General features: G+C 41.5%; 1 protein-coding gene across 6 annotated transcripts in view; it reads right to left on the reverse strand.

Moving 5' to 3' along the window:
- Dag1 (dystroglycan 1) overlaps positions 1-21950 on the reverse strand; it is a 68043-nt gene that overhangs the window by 19857 nt on the left and 26236 nt on the right. For 3 of the 6 annotated variants that reach the window (XM_038323605.1, XM_038323606.1, XM_038323607.1), the window contains exons 3-4: positions 2010-2095; positions 1209-1606 (exon numbers count right to left, since the gene is read on the reverse strand). In XM_038323605.1, coding sequence (XP_038179533.1) covers positions 1209-1487 — 279 coding nt within the window. In that variant the 5' untranslated portion in view covers positions 1488-1606; positions 2010-2095. The remainder of the gene's footprint in view (positions 1-1208; positions 1607-2009; positions 2096-21950) is intronic. The other 3 variants (XM_038323602.1, XM_038323604.1, XM_038323603.1) reach the window with 1 other exon arrangement.

The raw sequence follows: 21950 nt of genomic DNA on the forward strand, positions 1-21950 counted from the left end.
TGCCTTTCCGAATCCTCCACCTATACAGCCCTGGTTCTTAAGAGTGGGCTGAATTTCCAAGCTATTGTTCAATGCTAAGGAATCAAAAACAGAGTCTCATGTGTGCTAGGCAAATGTTCTATCAATGAACTATAGCTCCCACCCTTCATCTGTTTTCCCATAGGCTCACCAGCTAATAAGTTGTCTGTTCTCTACAGATAAATATGCTCAGATCAAATCCTGTTTTCCCAGTAAGAGCTCTTTATGCCCCTGGTGAATAAGCTTGTTACATGTCTCTATCTCACTGTACAAATATCTAGCTCACTGTATCAGTTCAAGATACTCCTGGTCAAAATTAATCCATGTAAAACATTCCAATAACCACTGGAACAAAGCCAACCAATGCAGGGTTTATTCAGAGGGTCATACCAAAACCTAAGCAAGCAATGTATCCTTCAAAACTGCCACTCCATGCCTAACAGATTAGTATCTGGCCTGCTGGGGTACAAAGAGTTCTATGGAATTCATCTGCTTACATGAGCTACAGCCTTCAGAAGTACAGAAGAGTCCAGAGGGAAAAGAGCTCAAAGAGCTCAAGGGCCACCCAGATTAAAGGGAAAGAAAAAACAGATTTACCTCTCCATGGTAAGACTGGCATGGAACAGTCAACCTAGAAACCTGGATCTGTGTATCAGAAGGACACCCCTGAATTTGTAAAAGTTTCAACCAAGAGCCTCCATGACAGGGCTGCTGGGCTGGGGCAGAGAGTAGTTAAGTGCACTTGTGCTTCTTCCAGAGGATCTGATCCAAGTTCAGTTACTAGCATGCACATGGCAGCTTATAACTATATGTAACTCCAGTTCCAGGGAACCCAACATTCTCTTCTGATTTCAGTGGGCACACATGGCACATACATGGTACACATACATATATGTAGGCAAAACATACACATAAAATTTTTAAAAAGAAAAATGTACTTCTGGGCAGGTTTCCAAGCTTACTCATTAAGAGTAATAGTTCCAGGCGAGAATGGTGGCCACTTAATCTGACAGCTGCTTCTAACATCTGAAGAACCAGGCACATATGTGGTAGTCATATATACATGTGAGCATTCAGGTCAGCCCCATCTCAATAAATAATTAAGATACAATAAAAAAGGAAAAAAACATCAAAACTAAAATGGAAGACAGGAACCCTTCCTCATTCTTGTTTTTATATGTAAGTCTCACCTTGATGATTTCTCCACTGGAAGCTATTAAATCTGTGGGAATGCTCACTCGAAATGAGCGCCCAACAACAGCTGTGCCATCAGGAATGCCAACCACAGTGGGAACAGTCTCATGGAAGTCTGAAAGTACTGAGTGCATCGATGCCTCGAGCTGGTTCTTCCAGTCCCTCACGGCCTCTGAGGGTTCACTGGGCCAGTGGGACTGAGCCATAGCCACAGAGAGTAGGAGAAGAAAAGTCCTTCCCCAGAGGGGGTGCAGTAGCCAGATGCCCACAGACATCCTCGTCCCAGGCGAGTGTTTGCTCAGGCCAACAGTCACTAAGGAAGGAAGGAAGCGATGTGGTCCCAGGCTGGGTCCTCACCCCCTGCACACCTGCTCCATCCTAGAGCGCCCACAGCCTGAAAAAAAAAAAAAAAAAAAGACCAGGTTCAGTCATCAGCAATGCTGCTCCTGTCAATACTGCACACTTCCCAAGTGTTCTGCCAAGAAGTTCTACCTGAAGGACAAGTCTCTTATTCCTGTGCTCCTCAACAACATGCAGCTGCTTCACACTGGAAATGATTGGTTTCTTAAGTGTAAAATAACACTTAATTTTGAAATTTTATATAAAAACAAGATGTAAAACACCTCACTAATAATTTAAAGGGATTGTACATACTCAAACCGTAGCATGTTGAATCCCAAGAACATAGGACTTGTTTAAGTGGCTGCGGTCTTTCTTGCCCTCTGTTTCTAGTAGAATCATACTAAAAATCTATCTTTTCCTCTCGCCCCATAGGCTTCAGGGAGTTTAAGATTTACTTCCTCTGAGCTAGCAGTCACACAGATGATGCCTCATGGGACCTGGCAGATGCTCTTAGGTAATCACAGACATGAGCAATTTCCCACTAAAGACAAACAGCAAAACCTGCTGTTAACACCATGCTGGGGGGTGGTCTACGTGTGCTTCTATGTGCGTACCTGTGTGGCACTTTTTAACCTAGGTAATGCAAACAAAGTAAATAAACTTCTTATAGAAAACAAGGTCACTAAAAAAGAGAAACACTAAAATTAAAGAGATAGAGTCCAACCCCTGTCCTCAAATGAAACAAAGTTAGAGTCATGTCCAGTCAAACATAAAGCTAGTATGTTTAAGGCTGTTAAGACAATGGACTAGAACAGGAGACTCACAAACCAACTTCCAAGGCACTAGAACAAGCAATCATCTAAGCAAACAACCAAAGTTAAGTTCCTTCCTCAGTTCTCTATATACACAAAGAAACTATCAAATTATAGATACAATGTAAAAAACAGGCTTTTTGATACCTTTAGAATACAGTAAAAACTCTACCAGGAGGAATCCCAGCACTCACGAATTCAAGGCCAGCCTGGTCTACAAGAGCTATTTCTACGGCAGCCAGGAGAGTTACACAGAGAAACCCTGTCTTGAAAAATAACAAAGAAAGAAAGAATATAGTAAAACTACAAGGAAAAAATTAAAAAAGACATTAGACTGTATAAAACATCTTAAAGGCAATTAACTGGGGCTACGGATGGTTCCTAAATTAAAAGCACTTGTTCTTGTAGAGGTTCTGAGTTTGGTTCCCAGCACTCACACGGTAGCTCACAACCATCCATAACTTCTATTCCAGGAATCTGCCATCTTCTTCAGGCCTTCACAATGTACAGGGCATGCACATGGTGTACAAACATACATGCTGGCAAACATCATATACATGAATCTTTTTGTTTGTTGTTTTAAGACAGTGTTTCCCTGTGTAGCCCTGGCTGTCCTGGAACAGGTTGGGCTCCAACTCAAAGAGATCCACCTGCCTCTGTCTCCTGAGGGCCGGGATTAAAAGTGTGTGCCTTCCCCCACCCTCCAAACCCCCATCCTGGCTCATATTCACCTTTTTTTTAAAAGACAATAAATTGGATTTCTGGGAAAATGGAATAGATACTGTTTTCCCCAATATTTCCCACACAATACAATTAAGAACCCCATATGCTACATATGATGTAAATGAATATAAAAAGTGAACAAAGGGCAAAAATTAATTGAGGAACTCAGAACTCAAGGATCACCGAAGCGGTAGTTCCTTCAGTTTTCTTTTTGTGTTGTGTATTCTCTTTCCTGACTTGGAAAAGGGAAGCAGAACTCTAACAGTCAGGAATTCTGGGCTTGGGACTTTTATCCTCCTTTTGCTTCCAAGGGTTGGACACAGACTTTGCACATAGCTGGCAGGTACTTTAATGTGGAGCCACACTCCAGCCCAGCATGGCTAGAACCACAGGCCTGGACCACCACACTCAACTCTTCTTTTTATTTTTACCTTTATTCATTTTATTTTGTTTTGTTTTTGGGTTTTTTGTTTGTTTTTTGAGACAGGATTACTCTATGTAGCCCTGGTTAGCCCAAAACTCACACCCAGCTGATTTATGTGTATGAGTGGCTTGCCTACAAGTATGTGCACCACATGCATGCCTGTGTCCTCGAAGGTCAAAAGAGGACTTCAGATCCCCTGGAGCTGGACTTATGCATAACTGTGAGTTTCCATGTTAGAGCTAGGAAATGAACCTAGCTCCTCTGTAAGAGCTACAAGTTACCAAAATCATAAAAATAGGGAAGAGTATGTGGTGCTGAAAATCTGGATGTTAGATACTCGGGTATGTGTGACATTAGTCTGATTCCTGGTGTGATACAAACTAAATCTTCAGTTGACTCCCAAGGGATGCAGAAGGAAGAGGAGGAGAACAGCCACCAGTTTGAGCCCAGCAGATTAACCAGGGCTGTGCAGCAAGACTCTCTCAAAGAATGAAGCAAGGGCCAGCAAGAAATACCTCAGTGAGTAAAGATCTACTCCAGCAAAACTAATAACCTAAGATCAACCCCCAGACCCTCTATGGTAGGAGAGAACTGATTCCCACAGTTGTCCTGTTGTGTGCCTGCATGCATGCACGTACACACAAATGAACACAGGACACGTGAACACAGGGTGGGGTGGGGGTTTAATTACTTAATTAAAAAACATGGGCTGGGCATAGTGACACAGGCCTACCCCAGCACTGAGAAGGGGAGCTAGGAGGACTATAGTGTTATCTTGACTATACAGGAGCTGGAAGCCAGTTTTGTTTAATTCCTTTGGACTTTAATCTCCCATTTTCATGTGAGTATTGGGAAAATTTTGAAATGGTAATAACTAAAACCCAAATCTGAACATCTGGATCTTTTGGCCAATTTATTATACCCTATTCATCATCCTATCTCTCTGTCTACTTTCTTTCTGTTTCCCACTCGCCTGCCCTAACCCTGCCCCAGTTGCTGGGCTGGGGTGTGGCTCAGCAGTAAAGTTCCTGTGTAGTATGGGCAAAGCCTGTCTCAACTCCTGGAAGCACCAAAGGGAAAGCTCAGGACTGGGCATGCATCTAGTGGATAAACGGGGAGGGATAAGGACTTCTTATTTTTATTTTCCTACTTTTTTCTTTAATTTAGCTCATCTACTTTCCTATCTATTAAGTCCAGTTCATCTTTTACTTTCCTAATCTGATTCTTAATTTTAAATCCTTAGTGTATTTGAAAACAAAAGTGATTACAAGTCACACCCTTCCCCACCAAAAGCATAAGCTCAGTCTACTATCTGTGGTCACATGACAACACAGGGTGTGTGTCTTACAGGCATGACGAAGTTCTCTGCATTTAGCAATGTCCAGGGCACAACTCCAACTACTATGGGCTGGTTCTCCATGCTCTAGGGAGAAAAAAATAGGTTCTGCAACTTGGGAAAAAGTAACCTGTATGTCTCTCTAATGCTGGTTTTCTATAAGCAAAGGCCATACCTGCTTGCACAAGAAACCTTGTAGATTATAGCTACCTATCTATATTAAGTTGTCTCTAAGGAATAATTTTTAAATGTGTGTGTGCACACATTTTTTTTTCCTGAGACAGGGTTTTCTGTATAACTTGAACTCACTTTGTAGACCAGGTTGGCCTCAAATGCACAGGGATCTGTCTGCCTCTGCCTCCCAAATGCCAAGATTAAAGATGTGCGCCACCACCGTCCAGCAATTTTTTTTAAGTATTTCTTTACTGGGGAGAAAGGATGTGTGCCATAGCATATATATAGAAGTCAGAAGACAACATTTTGGAGTCTCCTTCTACCATGTGGGTCCCAGGGTTCAAGATTAAACAGATTGACACCAAATACTTTTACCCATTAAACTATCTTACTAGCCATAGGGGAAAAAAATTATACAAGCCTCAAATGCTCTCTTGGTCACTACAGAGATCCTATCCCTTCCTTCAGGGAAGCAAAACCCAAGATCAGTAAACATCAACCACTGTCATACAGAGCCTGGCGGCTACAATCTGTTAGGAGGAAGGGTACAGTGTTCCTAGCAAGGCACCCCTGTTTAACACCACATAAATATTTATATCTTCCATGACACCAGCACTCAAGGCTGCCTGAAAGGGTGTCTCAAAGGAGCTCACCACTGTCTCTGTCTGGATGCCAGAAGCTATCAAAGTTCTGCCACTAAGGAATGAATGGTGGAAACAGGGACGTAGCACAATGTACACAAAGAAATTTGAGCTCTCAGGGCTGCCCCTATGCTAGTGAAATCCAACTTTATAAAAATGGGTCCTCTCACCAATGGAACCAAACTGAAGACCCGGATATTAATCCACACACTTTCAAACACGTGATGTTTGACAAAGAAGCAAAATATATCAAATAGAAAAAAGAAAGCATATTTAACAAATGGTGCTGGCATAACTGGATATCAACATGTAGAAGAACGAAAACAGATCCGTATCTATCACCATGTAGAAAACTGAAGTCCAAACGGATCAAAGACTTCAACATAAAGTCAGCTACACTGAACCTCATAGAAGAAAAAGTGGGAAGTATACTTGAACACACTGGCACAGGAGACCACTTCCTACATAGAACCCCAGCAGCACAGACACTGAGAGAAACAATTAATAAATGGGACCTCCTAAAACTGAAAAGCTTCTGTAAAGCAAAGGACACGGTCAACAAGACAAAATGACAGCCTACAGAATGGGAAAAGATCTTCACCAACCCCACATTAGACAGGTCTGGTCTCCAAAATATATAAAGAACTCAAGAAATTGGTCATCAAAAGAACAAATAGTCCAATAAAAAAAATGGGAGTATAGACCTAAACAGAGAACTCTTAACAGAGGAATCTAAATGGCTGAAGGAAATGTTCAACATCCTTAGTCATCAGAGAAATGCAAATCAAAACAACTCTGACATTCCATCTTACACCTGTAAGAATAGCCAAGATCAAAAACACTGATGACAACTTATGCTGGAGAGGTTGTGGGGTAAAGGGAACACTCCTGCACTGCTGGTGGGAGTGCAAGTTGGTATAGCCCCCTTGAATATCAGTGTGGCAATTTCTCAGAAAATTAGGAAACAACCTTCCTCAAGACCCAGCTTATAAACCCTTTTGGGTATATAGCCAAAGGATGCTCTGATGGATAATGGTCATCTGTCTATGCGTTACTTTCACTGGCTAATAAAGAAACTGCCTTGGCCCTTTAATAGGACAGAAAATTAGGTAGGCGGAGTAGACAGAACAAAATTGTGGGAGAAAGAAAGCTGAGTCAGGCAGACGCTTCAGACAGTCGCCATACTTCTCCTCTCCGAGACAGACGCAGGTTAAGATCTCTCCTGGTAAACGATCACCTTGTGGTGCTACACAGATTACTAAATATGAGTTAGTCAAGATGTGAGAGTTAGCCAATAAGAGGCTGAAACTAATGGGCCAAGCAGTGTTTAAAGAATACAGTTTCCGTGTAATTATTTTGGGAAAAGCTAACCGGAGGCTGCGAGCCGGGTGGTGGGATGCCGCCCGCTGCTCCTACTACAATGCTCAATTGTGCCACAAGGACATGTGCTCAACTACATTCATAGCAGCTTTGTTTGTCATAGCCAGAACCTGGAAACAACCTAAATGCCCCTCGGCCAAAGGATGGATAAGGAAAATGTGGTACATTTGCACAATGGAGTACTACACAGAAGAAAAAAAATAACGTCATCTTGAAATTTGCAGAAAAATGGCTAGAGCTAGAAAACATCATTTTGAGTGAGGTAACCCAGACTCAGAAAGACAATTAACGTATGTACTCCCTCATAAGTGATTTTTAAACATAAAGCAAAGAAAACCAGCCACAAATCACAATTCCAGAAAACCTAGACAACAATGAGGACCCTAAGAGAGACATATACTGACCTAATCTACATGGGAAGTAGAAAAAGACAAGATCTCTTGAGTAAATTGGGAGCATGGGGACCTTAGGAGAGGGTTGAAGGGGAGGGGACATGCAGGGCAAGGAGCAGAGAAAAATGTAGATCTCAATAAAAAAAAAAATCAGTAACATACACACACACACACACACACACATATAAATAAATAAAAAAATAATGAGTCCTCTGAGAGCCTTGACAAAAGGCCCTGGCTCTCTGAACACATGTCAATCAGCCATGGTACACAGGGAAAAGACAAATTTGCATGGCACCAGCCTAAGACACTCCCCACACAGAGACCAGAGAAGCTTTAAAGGTATTAGAAGAACTGGAAAAGCCAGATATGGGTGGCAAAGGCCTAAAATCCCAGCAGTGAAGAAGCTGAGACATGAGGATTTCAAATCTGAGGGCAGCTTGTACAACTTTGCAAACGCAAGGCCAGCAAGGCTACAACAGGGAAACTTTGCACTCAACATGCTAAAGAAAGAAAGAAAATGTGTTGGAGGTTTGGGTGGGTGGTAGACACCTGAATTCCACTACTCACAAGGTCAGACTGAGCTACAAAAGTGTTGGTCCCTACAGAACCTGAAGACAAAGCCTTCTGTGACAGCAGTGTGGGAGCAGCCACACAAGCTGCTCACAACTGCCCTAAGAGCTGCAGTAACTGGAAAAAGCCCTAACAATCAAGATACTCATCCCACTCCAGTGCTGGGCCTGGCATACATCCAGCATCTAACAGCACAATAAGGCAACAATTCTACTTGGAGGTAGAAGGCTATGTGTAGAGACTTCCTCCAAGGTTGGGAAGTGAGTCTCAAATGATGAAAAAACAATCAAGAGTAATCTATCAGACACCTTTAATCTAAAGATGGGAGAGTCTCAAATGGGCAGAGTGATTTTCAGAAGTATCTACAAGATAACCCAAAATATCAAAAAATTGCCTTGAAAGTAGATATCATACATCAGTTGTTAAGGATACATGGGGAATAAAATCACTATATAGTGGCTAGCAAGGACACCCAGTCAGCTGAGAGAAGTAGGGGAAAGGGTCCTTCTGGTGCTTCCTATCACTGATACAGAGCCCTATTTAGATGTGACTGAAGCATGTCACCTGATGGGAGGGAGAGGTAGATGCCAGTGAGGCACCAAGACCTCATGACCCTACTCTAACTCTGTCCAGATAGCTTTAAGGGCCTGAGAATTAGAAAGCCTTATTCCAACAGAATTCAGGCCCTGGAAAAAAGGCTCTCTAGCTACTCTGCTGCCTTCCCATGTGTAATGAGTGCCCTGTGCTTACAGGAGCCCAGTGGGAATGCTTCCCACTCCAGTAAGTTCACTAAGTAAACTCACATATGGAATATTCAGCTCATAATAATCCAAACTGTTAATAAAACTTCTATCTACTTTAATCTAAATACTCCTAAAAGAACAGTTATTAGTTTTTACTTTCTAGAAATAAAGAAGTTGTGAGATTCAACTCATTATTAACCAAATGAAATGTGGCAAAGGCAGCCAATTCTGTCAACTCCCAGGAGCTCAACAGGTATGCTACCTTAAAACAATACTTAAGCTGTCAGACTGTTACTATCACTCTTGTCACTAAAATGGGAATTTTCTTTTTATAACACATTTAAAAGAATGAATCCCAGTGCCTTTAATTCCAGCACTCAGGAGGCAGAGGCAAGTGGATCTCTGAGTTCAAGACCAGTCTGATCTACAAAGTGAGTTCCAGGACAGCCAGAGCAGATACACAGAGAGAGATCCTGTCTTGAAAACACAAGGTTTTTTTTTTTTTTTTTTTTTTTGGTCCACAAAGTCAGAAGGTAAAATTCAGTACTGTGAGTTCAACATTAATACAAAACCTCTGAAAAGTTAATTAGTTTAAAGCAGTTCGGCCTAAAGGACTAGCGGTATCTGAACACAATAAAAAGCAATAGTGTGAAATTATTTATTTGGACTCCCCATGTGAAAAAGACAGGCGGATTTTCAGCTCCCATTTCAGGAAGGCCTTCAGTACGCTGTGACATTAGATAAAGGAGGACACTTTAGACTTTAGTCTCACCTTAGAACTACTCTTGGCTCAGGAAGCTGATGGGGTTTCTTTGCCATGGGGAGCTGGAGTGATTGTGATAAGAGAAGATTACAAGCAATAGGAACATCCAGATCCAATCAATCAGAAGCAGCCATGGTCACATAAGCAGAGACTAAAAGGTAAAATATGTGGGAGAGAAAATTGCTACCTCTAAGCAATAAGTACCACATCTGTCTTGTCTATCAACAGGGAAAGCTGCTTTAAAAGCTCCTGTCACTTAAAGAATTTCTTGTAAATCCTCACTATCGCAGGTACCAAAGAAACCTACAACGGGCAGTGGTTTCTGCTGATGGTGGCTTGTTTTCTTTCCAATATCACAGAAAGGAAGAAAAGACCTCAACATGTATATAAATACACACAGGTACAAGCGTGATTTAAAGGGAGAAAAATACAGTTCGAAGTCCAAAACTAAACAGATATTCTTTACTAGACCATGGTCTGTAATCCAAGCTGATCTTTAACACCCTGTGTGAGAGGCTTACTGAACACTCCATGAAACTCCATATGCTCTGGTTAAATATTACTCACTACTAACTGGCAACACTTAAAAACTGTTCACATGGTAAATTTTATGGCATGTATTTTTGTTCTTTCTTTCCTGTTTTGTTGCTTGGGAGCCACGGTATCATGTTCAGGCTGGCCTTAAACTCACTATCTAGTGGGTGCTGGCCTTGAACTCCTGATTCTCCTGTCCCCACAGCATGTACAACTATGTCTGGCTTCTTCTTTCTTCTTTCTTCCTCCTCCTCCTTTTTTAACAATTAAGATTTGTTTTTTGTAGGATTAACATTTGGGATTATAGCCATACCTGCAATCCCAACATTTAAGAGGTTAAAGCAGGGGACCTACTAAGAACTGAAGCCTAGCCTCAGCTATAGAGTGAGATCTCCAGAATAAATGTTTTGTTGTTTTGTTTTAGAGCCAAGCCTATAGTCCTAGTTACTCAAGAAGCTGAGACAGGTGGAATACACGGTCAAGGCCTGCCCGGACAACTTAGTAAGACTCAACTTCAGGATTATTAATAAGTAAAATGTAAAAGACTGGGAATATAACACAGTGGTAGAACATTTGTCTAGCTAAGTCTAATCATCCATTTGGCTGAAACAGGCAGAGCAGGAGGTGTAGTGGGGGTGGGGGAGGAGGTGAGAGGTGGGTGGCCAGACTTGTATACGTAAGTTGGAATGAACCTTCAAACTCATGTGACATCTAAGAATCCAATTAAAGCAAACTACAATTATCTTAAGACAACACAGCAATTAACACTTCAGCACACATTTGCTGACTACTTACCCTGTAGGACAGGTACGAGGCTTCAATTACTGAGCAGTCTTACTAAATTTCATACACTATTCAATTAAGATTTTATATGCATTACCAAATCACAAAACATAAGTGGTAATCCATTTAACTAGGTAATCACAAGTCACATAACAATGTTCTAGAGCATGTCTATGATGGTGGCAATATAAAATTATAGTGAAGCTGAAATTTTCCTAAAGCCTTACCACAATACAAGGCACTATTTGAATGTTTGTGGTGACACTGGTGTAAAACCTATAGGGCTGTTAATCAAATAGCAGCAGAGCACATACAATTATGTACAGTGCAGAATGTTTTTCTTTTCTAGTACAGTATATTTAATAGTAAAAACTTACTAGCTTATGAATTTACTATACTTTAATATGAAGAACTGACTCCTACTTACAAATAAGGAAAACTGAAGTGAGGTACAGCTCTTAGGTAGAGCATTTGCTTAGCTTGTACAAGTCAAAGGTTCAAAGACCTACTTGGAAGGGGGGGAAGTTAACTGTGAAACAAAGCAGCCCTGTTAGAGACCCTTCAGGAAGCAGCCTGCTAGGAAAAACAAAAAACAAAACTATATGTAAATGTATCACCTAGGTTTCCATATGACATTCATATAACTATCACATTCTCAGCCTATACCCTCACCATGAAACAATGCATGATCATACTTTTCTAAGTAGGTGCTTACTGTAAACTAAAAGTTGCTATCTAGCTTTCCAAACTCCACCCAATTATAATAACTCCCACCTCAACGCAATACAGAGTGGCACTATACAGAGGGCGAGATCACCAATGTCTGTTGAGAGTCAAGGTTGGAAGATGAGACTGCCCTGAGAAAAGAAGAAAGAGGAGGCCCAATGCAATACTGTGGCCACGTTGATTCTAATGTTGCTCTCTCCCCGACAGTATACACGCCAGGTGGAAAACTCATCAGATGTCTGCAAAAGGAAAAAGGGCTTCCCTTCCATTCCATTCCCCAAATGATCTGCTATGAAGAACGGCAATGACCACTTGACTTCATTTTCAAGTTAAAAGCTAAACTTCCTGGGTTGTTTGGTCGTTTCTCCCATTATAGTACAAAACTAAAAGCCACTACTCTAAATGAATACTAACCTGGCTTCAATGAACTGAATTTAGAAAACTGTTCTGGTTACTGGCTTTTCTGACCTAACTGACTAATCACACAGACCTGACAAAATAAAATGTCAGCACGGCCATCACTCCCAAATCACTGCCCTATTCTTCCTCCACATACCAACACACACTCCCACAAACCATTAGCTGCGATCTTTGACCCTTCCAGTAGTCCTGATACAGGCTTGGACCTCAGAAGGGCAATGCCTCAGCATCAAAAAGGATGTCACAGACCCTGTGACTGAGAGTTCTAAGATGCCACAGTACCAACTGTTTAAACAAATACTTCAACCATGAATGCTTAAAGCTATGACAACTGCTTGAGCTACCTTCTTTTTTGAACATTCTTAAAGTGTGACGATCATAAACATTTTTTCATGCCAGAAACAGCCAGATCAACACATCTTGTTTATAAACCAACCAAATAAAACTACTTGCCCAGGGAATTTCCTGCTGGAATTCCTCCCCATCCACAAACAGTTTGATCTAACTGGCTCTTTTACTTGCTTCAGTCTTATCACGGCTGCAATTTCTGAATAAGCACTAACTTTTCTATATTAGGTTCATACTTCCAAAAGGCAGAACAAAACAGCCAAAAACAGTCTTAAAGACTCTGGGGAACCCTGTTTTGCAAAACTCTGTCACTATGGCTAGATGTTGAAATGGTGGTCAGGCCAATGCCAAAAAGAAGGACATCTGGCCTCAAAGTCAGGCTAGCCTAGAAAAGTACCCAACAGCAGAGCTTCTAGTAAACTGCAGAAGGCAAAGATTCCCAGGTCAGGTCCTGCCAGCTCTCAAACTGATATTTCTTCCTCAGTAGAAGATGCTGTGTAGCTTATTAGGAGCCAACAATAGCACAGACCTACAGAAGTGTTCAGTGTAGGTACTTCTATACCAAGCAAGATCCACACACTGTTATGGCTTGAACCTAAAACATCCCCAAAGGCTCACTGTGTCAGATGTTTGGTTGTCAGCTGATGGGTATAAGAAAGTGATTAGATCAGGAGGGCTCAGACCTGATCAAAAATTAACCCACTGTTGAATTCATACCCTGATGGTATGACTGGGAGGCAGTACAAACAAGGAGGCGGGCCTGTTTAGAGGGTGTGCTCTGAATGGATAGGTCACATTCCTGGTCTTCTTCCACTGCTCTGCTGCTGCTCTTTCCCTATAGTGATTTTCCAGCCTCCTATGCAAGGAACACGGACGGAGACTTCTAAAGGTGTGAGTCAACTCCTTTTCACTGTTTTCTCAAGCATTTGTCACAGCAACACAAGTATGACTAACGTGAACATCCAACTGCTTTCCTCTTTAAAGTTCTTTCTGTTTTGTTATTTGGTTTCGCGGGGTTTTTGGGGGGAGAGGATGCTTCGAGACAGGGTTTCTCTGTGCAGCCTTGCTATCCTGGAATTTATACTATAGACCAGATTGGCCTTGAACTCAGATCTGCCTTGCCTCTGTTTCTGGAGTGCCAAGATTAAAGTACCACCACCTGATAGCCTTCTTAAAGTTCTAAAAGACCTCTAGCTGCTGTCGGCCACACTAGATTTACACCCAGGTTAACATTAAAATAATATATAAAATGAAATAAAATTTAAAAATCACTTAAGGCAGTCTTAGCACAAAGGGGAAAAATCTGCACTTTAGTAATTAAAAACCTAATCATGCACTTTAGAATTCAAAAATTAAAAACGCAAGGCAACAACAGCTGGATGGTGGTGGCACACACCTTTAATCCCAGCACTTGGGAGGCAGAGGCAGACAAATCTCTGTAAGTTTGAGGTCAGCCTGGTACCTCAAACATAGAGCAAGTACCTGGACAGGCTCCAAAAACTACAGAGAAACCCTGTCAAAGAAAAAAAAAAAGACAGCTCAATGCAACAATGTATACCTTTAATCTCAGCACTGAGCTCCAGAGGTAAAGAAAGATGAATCTCTTAAATTTGAGGCCCACTAGGTCCACACAGTGAATTCCACCAGGTCAGCCAGGGCTACACAATGAGACTGCCTCAAAACAAAGTAACAACAAAGTCACTTCAAAAATGCTAAAGGAATGGAAAATACACAGGATTTGTCTATCAAAGGATACAGCTGTGATTCACACACCCCAATTAGTTTGCAGCGGCAACTACAGAACAGTTTTCAGAGGTGTCCCTATCTGTTGTGGCATAAGAGGGAGATGTATGTGCTGTTCCCTTCTTCCAAATAGTCTTGGAGTCTTCTGAATGTCTCAGCTGGGTCACTGTTAGACATGGATGGAGACTCATAATCAGGACATAAGAGTCTTACCAGGCCCAGCTTAATTCTCTGGGTATTTTATCTGCACTCCAAATTGAATCTTTAATTGGCTTTGGGATGGAGTACTAGAGCTCAAACTTAGGGCCTTGTATATGGCATGCAAGCACTTTCTTGCTAAGTTACATCCTTAGCCCCATTTTATTTTTATTTTGAAACACAATCTTGCTAATTTACCCAGGCTGGCCTAGAATTGATCTTCCTATCTTGACCTCCTATTTTAGCCTAAATATTTAGTCTAAGTGTGTATCACCAAGCCTACTTCAACTGGCTTTTAGGTGTAGCACACAGGTATCCTGAAGATTTTATTTGTGTGTGTGTGTGTGTGTGTGTGTGTGTATGTTTGTGTGTGTATGTGTGTGTTTGAGAAAAAACTAAAGGCAGGAGGAAGCTAGGTTTGATGCTGCATGGGAGATGAAGGCAGAATTCTGTTCAAGGTCACCCTTTGCTACATATTAAGTATTGAAGCCAACCTGGGCTACATGTGACCAGCACTTTTATTTTAAAAAAAAAAAAAATGCGCGGATCTCTGTGAGTTCGAGACCAGCCTGGTCTACAAGAGCTAGTTCCAGGACAGGATCCAAAGCCACAGAGAAACCCTGTTTCGAAAAACCAAAAAAAAAAAAAAAAAAAAAAAAAAAAAAAAAAAAAAAAAAAAAAAAAAAAAAATGCTTCTTCAGAGCCGATTTTCTTGTCAAAGAAGAAAACAGGAGCCCAGACTCCTGTCAGCCTTAGAGCACAACCTGTTACATTCCACAGACACGCAGGAGGAAGCCAGACGCCTCTGAAACAAGAAACTAAACATTTACCAGTTACCAAAAGATCAGACAAGTGGTTTTTTTTTTTAAAAAAAAAAAAACTAAGTTCCTTCAATAAATTAATAATCCACAAAGATACCTCAAAAAGTCATTTGAGACTTCTGCCAAGAGTATACACACAAAAGAGCTAAGCAGTAAAAGAAAGCAAGTATAAGCATAATTTGCTCTTAAAGACTGATTAGTTATCAAATGCTAGTTGTTTGGTTTCTCTGTTCTGTCTGATGTTTTCAGGTGTTTGAACCCAGATCTCACATTATACTACATAAAAGTTTCACCACTGAGTTATACTTTAATGCCCCTACACATTAAACTTGACAATGATCATGGAGCCACAAACAACAAGCCTCCAAACTCCAAAAGCATCTAAGACGGCACTCAAATAGAACTCATATGCGCCTGTGTTCATCACTTTCTCATGACTCATGCCCCACCTGTGTGATGCCTCAGGACAAGCACAGAGGCTAGGCACAAAGTCTCTGAATCAGTAATACAAATTTACTTAATAAAGGTGAGACAAGAGATATTAAAACACTTCTAAAAAACAAAGGGTATCCGGGAGGTGGTAGCATGCTCCTTTAAACCCAGCAGTCAGAAGACAGAGGCAGATGGATCTCTGCAAGTTCAAGACCAGCCTGGTCTACAGGGTGAGTTCCAGGACAGTCAGGGTTATACAGAGAAACCCTGTCTCAAAAGAGCAAAAACAAAACAAAAGATGAAGTTGGGAGGGAGGGAGGGAGAGAGGGAGGGAGGAAGGCAGGGCCATCACATTTCTGCCCAACTCAGAACACTGCACCATGGGTTCTCTACTTTTCTTCAAGGCTAACCTTCATGGTTCTCCTGAAAGATCCCTTTTCCTTCACTTCTCTATTCGTATTTCTCCTATCCCGAATCACTACCATTCACTGAATAATGAGCACTCCACAGCAAGCTTTAGTGAATACAGTCAGAGCTGTTCCTACAACACAATTAGGCTCCACTTCACCTAGAGTGCTCATTCCTAGAACATCTGCCCTTCAACAAAACAGTCTTTCTGCAAAGTGAGTGCTCAATAACTGTTTGGTTGATGGCTGAATATATACCAACATTTTTCCTCATGGGGCTCCATACCAAAATTCACCCCTTTCCTTTGTTTCTCCATTTCCTGTGTTGGAGATCAGCATTCGTCTTAAGAGGACAGTCACCAAAGAAACGAGTGGTTTTGGTGGCATTAGGAGGTGCATGAATCAGAAAATAGGTTGCATTCATCTTTCAAGAAACTCAACTAATGGACAGTATGTTCTATTCTGTTTTTTGTTTTTTTGTTTTTTGTAGAACTAGCTGTTGTCTGTGGGGGTGAGGTGCAGAGATGCCTTGTGCTGGGCAAATGCTGTCACCAAGCAAGCACCGCTAAGCTCTTACTTCAACCAAGGACAAAGCTTTTTCTAAGCTCAGAGCAAGACTCTAAAACCTGCCACACAGTGGAACCAGCCGGGCAGAGGCTTTATAAGCAGCTCCCAGGATCACACCCAAGACTGTGATGCTCTGACTAGGTGTCACAGCTCTCAACCAGTTGAAATCCTACTTTAAAGACACAGGACCTCAGAAAGAGAAACAAGTAGACAGAAACCACAGAGCAAGCAAGCGAGTGAGCACTGAGAAATCCAAACTGGACAAACTAAAGAAACACAGAGGAGCTAAACACAGCAGACACTGTTATGGCAGCACTCAGAAGGCTGGGACACAAGGATCCCAAGTTTGAGGTCAGCCTGAATTTTTTAAGGTTTTTTAATTATGTGTCTATGTGTATGTACCATACATGCTTGTGTCACTGGATCCTCCTGGAGCTGGAGTTAGAAGTGGTTTTAAGTTGCCTGACATTGGTTCTGGTGCCCTTTCACATATCCTGATATCCGATATTTACATTACAGTTCATAACTAGCAAAATTAGTTATAAAGTAGCAACAAAACTAATTTTATAGTTGGGGGCCAACACAACAGGAGGAACTGTATGGAACAGTCACAGGAAGGTTGAGAACCACTGCTCTAGCCCCAAATAACAGCTTCTAAAAACAAAAACAAGCTGAGGACAGTGGTGCACACCTTTAATCCCAGCACTCCTGAGGCCAAAGCAGGTATATTGCTATGAGTTTAAGGCCAGCCTGGCCCAGGACAGCCAAAGTTACACAATGAGACAACAAAAATAACAAAAAACAAAAACAAATAAGCAAACAAAAAAAAACTAGCCTGCATAATTAGACAAAAATTACTCTTCCTAGCCGGGCAGTGGTGGCGCATGCCTTTAATCCCAGCACTCGGGAGGCAGAGGCAGGCGGATCTCTGAGTTCGAGGCCAGCCTGGTCTACAAGAGCTAGTTCCAGGACAGACTCTAGAAACTACAGGGAAACCCTGTCTCGGAAAAAAAAAAAAAAAAGAAAGAAACGAAAGAAAAAAAAAAAAAAAAAAGAAAAAAATTACTCTTCCTCATAATGCTAGAAGTAGTGACATACTTAATACCATCATTTTAAAAGCAAAGGCACTGTAAGAATGAGGTTCACTGGACTAGAGTGTATGGCATTTTAAATGAGAGTATTCCCTTTATGCTTATATATTTGAATGATCAGAACTGTTTGAGGAAGATTAGGAGGTGTGGCCTTGTTAACGGATGTTTAAACTGAAAGGGTGGGATCTGAGGTTTCAAAAGCTCACAAGACCCAATCTTGTTCACTGCCCCCTGCCTGTGTATCAGATGTAAACTCTCAGCTACTGTTCCATTGCCATGTGCACCTGCCTGATGCCTTGCTCTCTGACATGATGGCAATGGATTCAACCTCTGAAACTGTAAGCAAGCCCCCAATTAAATGCTTTCTTCTATAAGTTGCCTTGGTCATGGTGTCTCTTCACAGCAAAAGAAAAGTAACTAAAACAGAGTAAGACTCTACCTCTGAAGGACAAACAACCAAGCCCCCTTTTGGATATTGAGTCTTCCTTCTACCTCTCTGACTATACAGCCTTTCCTTAGGGCAGCAATCAAGACCCTTGTTCCACCAAGATTTAGTAGCCTAGATTCAAATACCTGAAGTTACTGCCTAAGCCAGCTTTCTCATTATTCTAAACATCACAGGGCCACTGTCAGAATAGATCGAGAGTGGCAGATCAGCCATTCATCTGGCACCTGTGTAGACTAAGTGCTCCACACCTTGTTCCAAAGACTGGCTCACCCTGCACTCAACAACTACAATGAGGAATATTATGTTCTGGATGTGACATTAAGACTGGCATGAGACCCAAGATATCCTCCTAGCCACCTGCTGAACAGCTAATGTCTCCTATATAACATTAAGAACTAAGCTCCGGGCTGGAGAGATGGCTCAGTGGTTAAGAGCATTGCCTGCTCTTCCAAAGGTCCTGAGTTCAATTCCCGGCAACCACATGGTGGCTCACAACCATCTGTAATGAGGTCTGGTGCCCTCTTCTGGCCTGCAGACATACACACAGACAGAATAAATAAATAAATATTTAAAAAAAAAAAAAAAAAAAAAAAAAAAAAAAAAAAAAAAAGAACTAAGCTCCACAGCAGGAGGCAGACTTGCTAGAGCCACCACTGATATCACACGGGCCCAGCAGCTCAACTGCTACAGCATCTGTTAAGTAGTTGTTTGTAATCCTAAACTTGTCCCTTACCCATGTAGATTTCAGTCTCCTAAATGCTGCTTCCTCAGAAAACCTACCCAATAGGGTTCACCATTATCTAACTTCTTTCTTTTTCTTTCTTTTTTTTTTTTGGGGGGGGGGGGTGCGGGGGTTTCGAGACAAGGTTTCTCTGTAGCTTTGGAGCCTGTCCTGGAACTAGCTCTTGTAGCCCAGGCTGGACCTCGAACTCACAGAGATCTGCCTGCCTTAGCCTCCCAAGTGCTGGGATTAAAGGCGTGCACCAACACCGCCCAGCCATAACTCCTTTCTTTTTTCACAGAATTATCAGAATAGTCACAGCAGTAGCCAGATCTGTTCTGTTCAGATAATCTAATGATGACACAGTGAAAGTACAGGTGAGACACATAATACTGGTACCTACCTCAAAAAGAATTGTATCCCCACATGCATGTCACGATATATGTACAAACACACATACATAATAAATGTATAAACGAAGCCAGGCAGTAGTGGCGCACACCTTTAATTCTAGCACTCAGGAGGCAGAGGCAGGTGATTTGAGGCCAGCCTGGCCTATAAGAGCTAGTTCCAGAACAAGCTACAAAACTATAGAAAAACCCTGTCTCAAAAAAACAACAACAAGCCGGGTGGTGGTGGCGCACGCCTTTAATCCCAGCACTCAGGAGGCGGAGGCAGGCGGATCTCTGTGAGTTCGAGGCCAGTCTGGTCTACAAGAGCTAGTTCCAGGACAGGCTCCAAAGCTACAGAGAAACCCTGTCTTGGAAAAAAAAAAAAACAACAACAACAAAAAAAAAAGATCAGAATTCAGTTCCCTGCACCTATGTAAGTAGATTCACAACTGTGGGCAACTCCAGCTCGAGGATCCATGTGGCTTCCATGAGGACCTGAATACACATGCACACACACACACATGCACACACAAAAACAAAATTTTAAAAATAATTTAGGTATAGTGATATATCTCTGTAATACCGACACATATGAGGTTGAGACAGGGCTAGGATACATAACAAAGCCTTGTCCCAAACTATTTAAAAGTTATTATTTCCTGACTTTAACTGCTATGTGCAGCTAACAGAAAACACTATTCTCATTCTTAGAAAATATGCAATTAGGTACTTAGGAATAAAGAGGCATGTCTCCCATTTACTCACAAGTGGTTCAGAAAAAAAGTACACATAGATAAGAGAGAATGAAGTCACTGAGATGGCTCAGTGGGTAAAGAAGCCAGACACCAAGCCTGATGACCTTAATACCTGGAACCCATACAATAGGAGAGAACTGATCCCCAAATGCACACAAATGGGACTGGAAAGATGGCTCAGCAGTAAAGAATAACTGCTGCTTCCAGAAAAATCCAGGTTGGTTTCCCAGTGCCCAATGTGGTAATCTGAGTAAATATGGCCTCTATAGGTTTATACTATTTGAATTCTTAGTCACTACAGAATAGCACTATTAGAAAGGATTAGAAGGATTGGGGGGTTGCCTTATTGGAGGAAGTATGACAGGCCAGCCATGCTTCTCTCTCCCTCTCTCTGCCTACTCTCAGGATGCAGCATGCTACTATGGAGACTAAACCTCCAAAACTGCAAGCAAGCCCCCAACTAAATGCTTTACTTTCTAAGAGTTGCCTTGGTCATGGTGTCTCTTTACAATAATAGAATAGTGACTAAGACAAACCATGGAAGCTAACAACTATAAGTAACTCCATTTCCTGAGAAATCTATACTATCTTCTGGTCTCTACAGGCATGCACATGGTACACAGATACAAATGCAGACAATACAGCCAAACAAACATAAAATCAATTATTGAAAAAACTAATCATAAACTAGGTGTGATGGCACACGCCTTTAATTCCAGCATTTGAGAGGCAGAGGGTTGGAGGATCTCTGAGTTTGAGGCCAGCTTGATCTACAAAGTGAGTTCCAGGACAACCAGGGAAATCCTGTCTCAAAAAAAAAAAAAAAAAAAAAAAAAAAAAACAAACAAAACACAGGTTTCCTTTCCTGGACAAAGCTAAGGGTGGGCTAGGTTTATGCAGTCAGCCTCCACATCTGAAGTGCAGTCTCCACACATAACAAGTACGTCTCTTTTTGTACATCATTTTTTTGAGACAGGGTCCCAGGCTAGCCTCAAGTTCTCAGGAATCCTTTTGCCTGAATGTCCCATATAGTGGGATTACAAGAGAAGAAGACCAAACCGGCTTTTTTAAATCTTTTTGTTTTAGGTTTTTTTTTTTCTTTTTTAAGTCTTACTATGTAGACCAGGCTGGCCTCAAACTAGGAGATCTCTGCCTCTGATTACTGGTATTAAAGGCATATGCCGCCTTGCCTGGCTTTTACTATCATTCTCAAAGCTCAGTCATATACTTCATAACTATTCCTTTGCGTGTATGCAAACACTGCATACAGAAACCCAGATAATTATCACTTCCTCACTTGCTCCAGCAATATGTACACAAATTCAAGTATTTAAGCACCTTGCACATGTTTTTTTTTTTTTCAAGAACATACACGTTCTTGCATTCTTCTACAAAGATACCTGAAGATAAAAACCCTAGATATGGGACTGACAGATTCTGACAAAATGTCTTTCAATTCATATTCCAACCTAAAGATTTAAGTTGATAAAAGAAGAAAAACATGAGAAAAAGGAGAGAAAAAAATGGAGCAAGTTGAATAGCTTGAGAAAGAAGTTGGCCCTTCTCCTACTGCTTAATTAAAAAGCATGTACCATAAAAAAGTACCATAAATTCAGGCTGGGAGTAATGGGTCTGAAATAGTTAGCTAGTTCTAAGACTATGGGAGGGTCAGTTTCCAGACAACTAATGAATCAAAACATGGAACTGTTTTTCTAGTCAAACTTGACTTCCTCAAAGGAAAATTCCTATGGAGAATTATGAGCTGATTAATTACTCCAAACAATAACATTTCTGTGGTGCTCTTTGCTTCTGGGTTTGCTTCCCTGTGTTGTATCCTCCAAGTCAGCCTGAGAAACTGAGAAGCCTCACAGCCCGACCCCAGAACAACCCCGAGCTCAGAGCATGAGCAACAGGCACAGAAGAGAAAGGCCAGAGACTGCTTCTGGGCTCTCACATCTACTCTTCATACTGTAGTCTCATTTGCTCTACAAAACAGCCCCCTTTACTAAAGCCTTTCCAAACTTCTAAGTCTATTGTGTGCTGACCTCC

The sequence above is a fragment of the Arvicola amphibius genome, chromosome 3, assembly GCF_903992535.2.
Source record: "Arvicola amphibius chromosome 3, mArvAmp1.2, whole genome shotgun sequence".
In the NCBI taxonomy this organism is placed as follows: Eukaryota; Metazoa; Chordata; class Mammalia; order Rodentia; family Cricetidae; genus Arvicola; species Arvicola amphibius.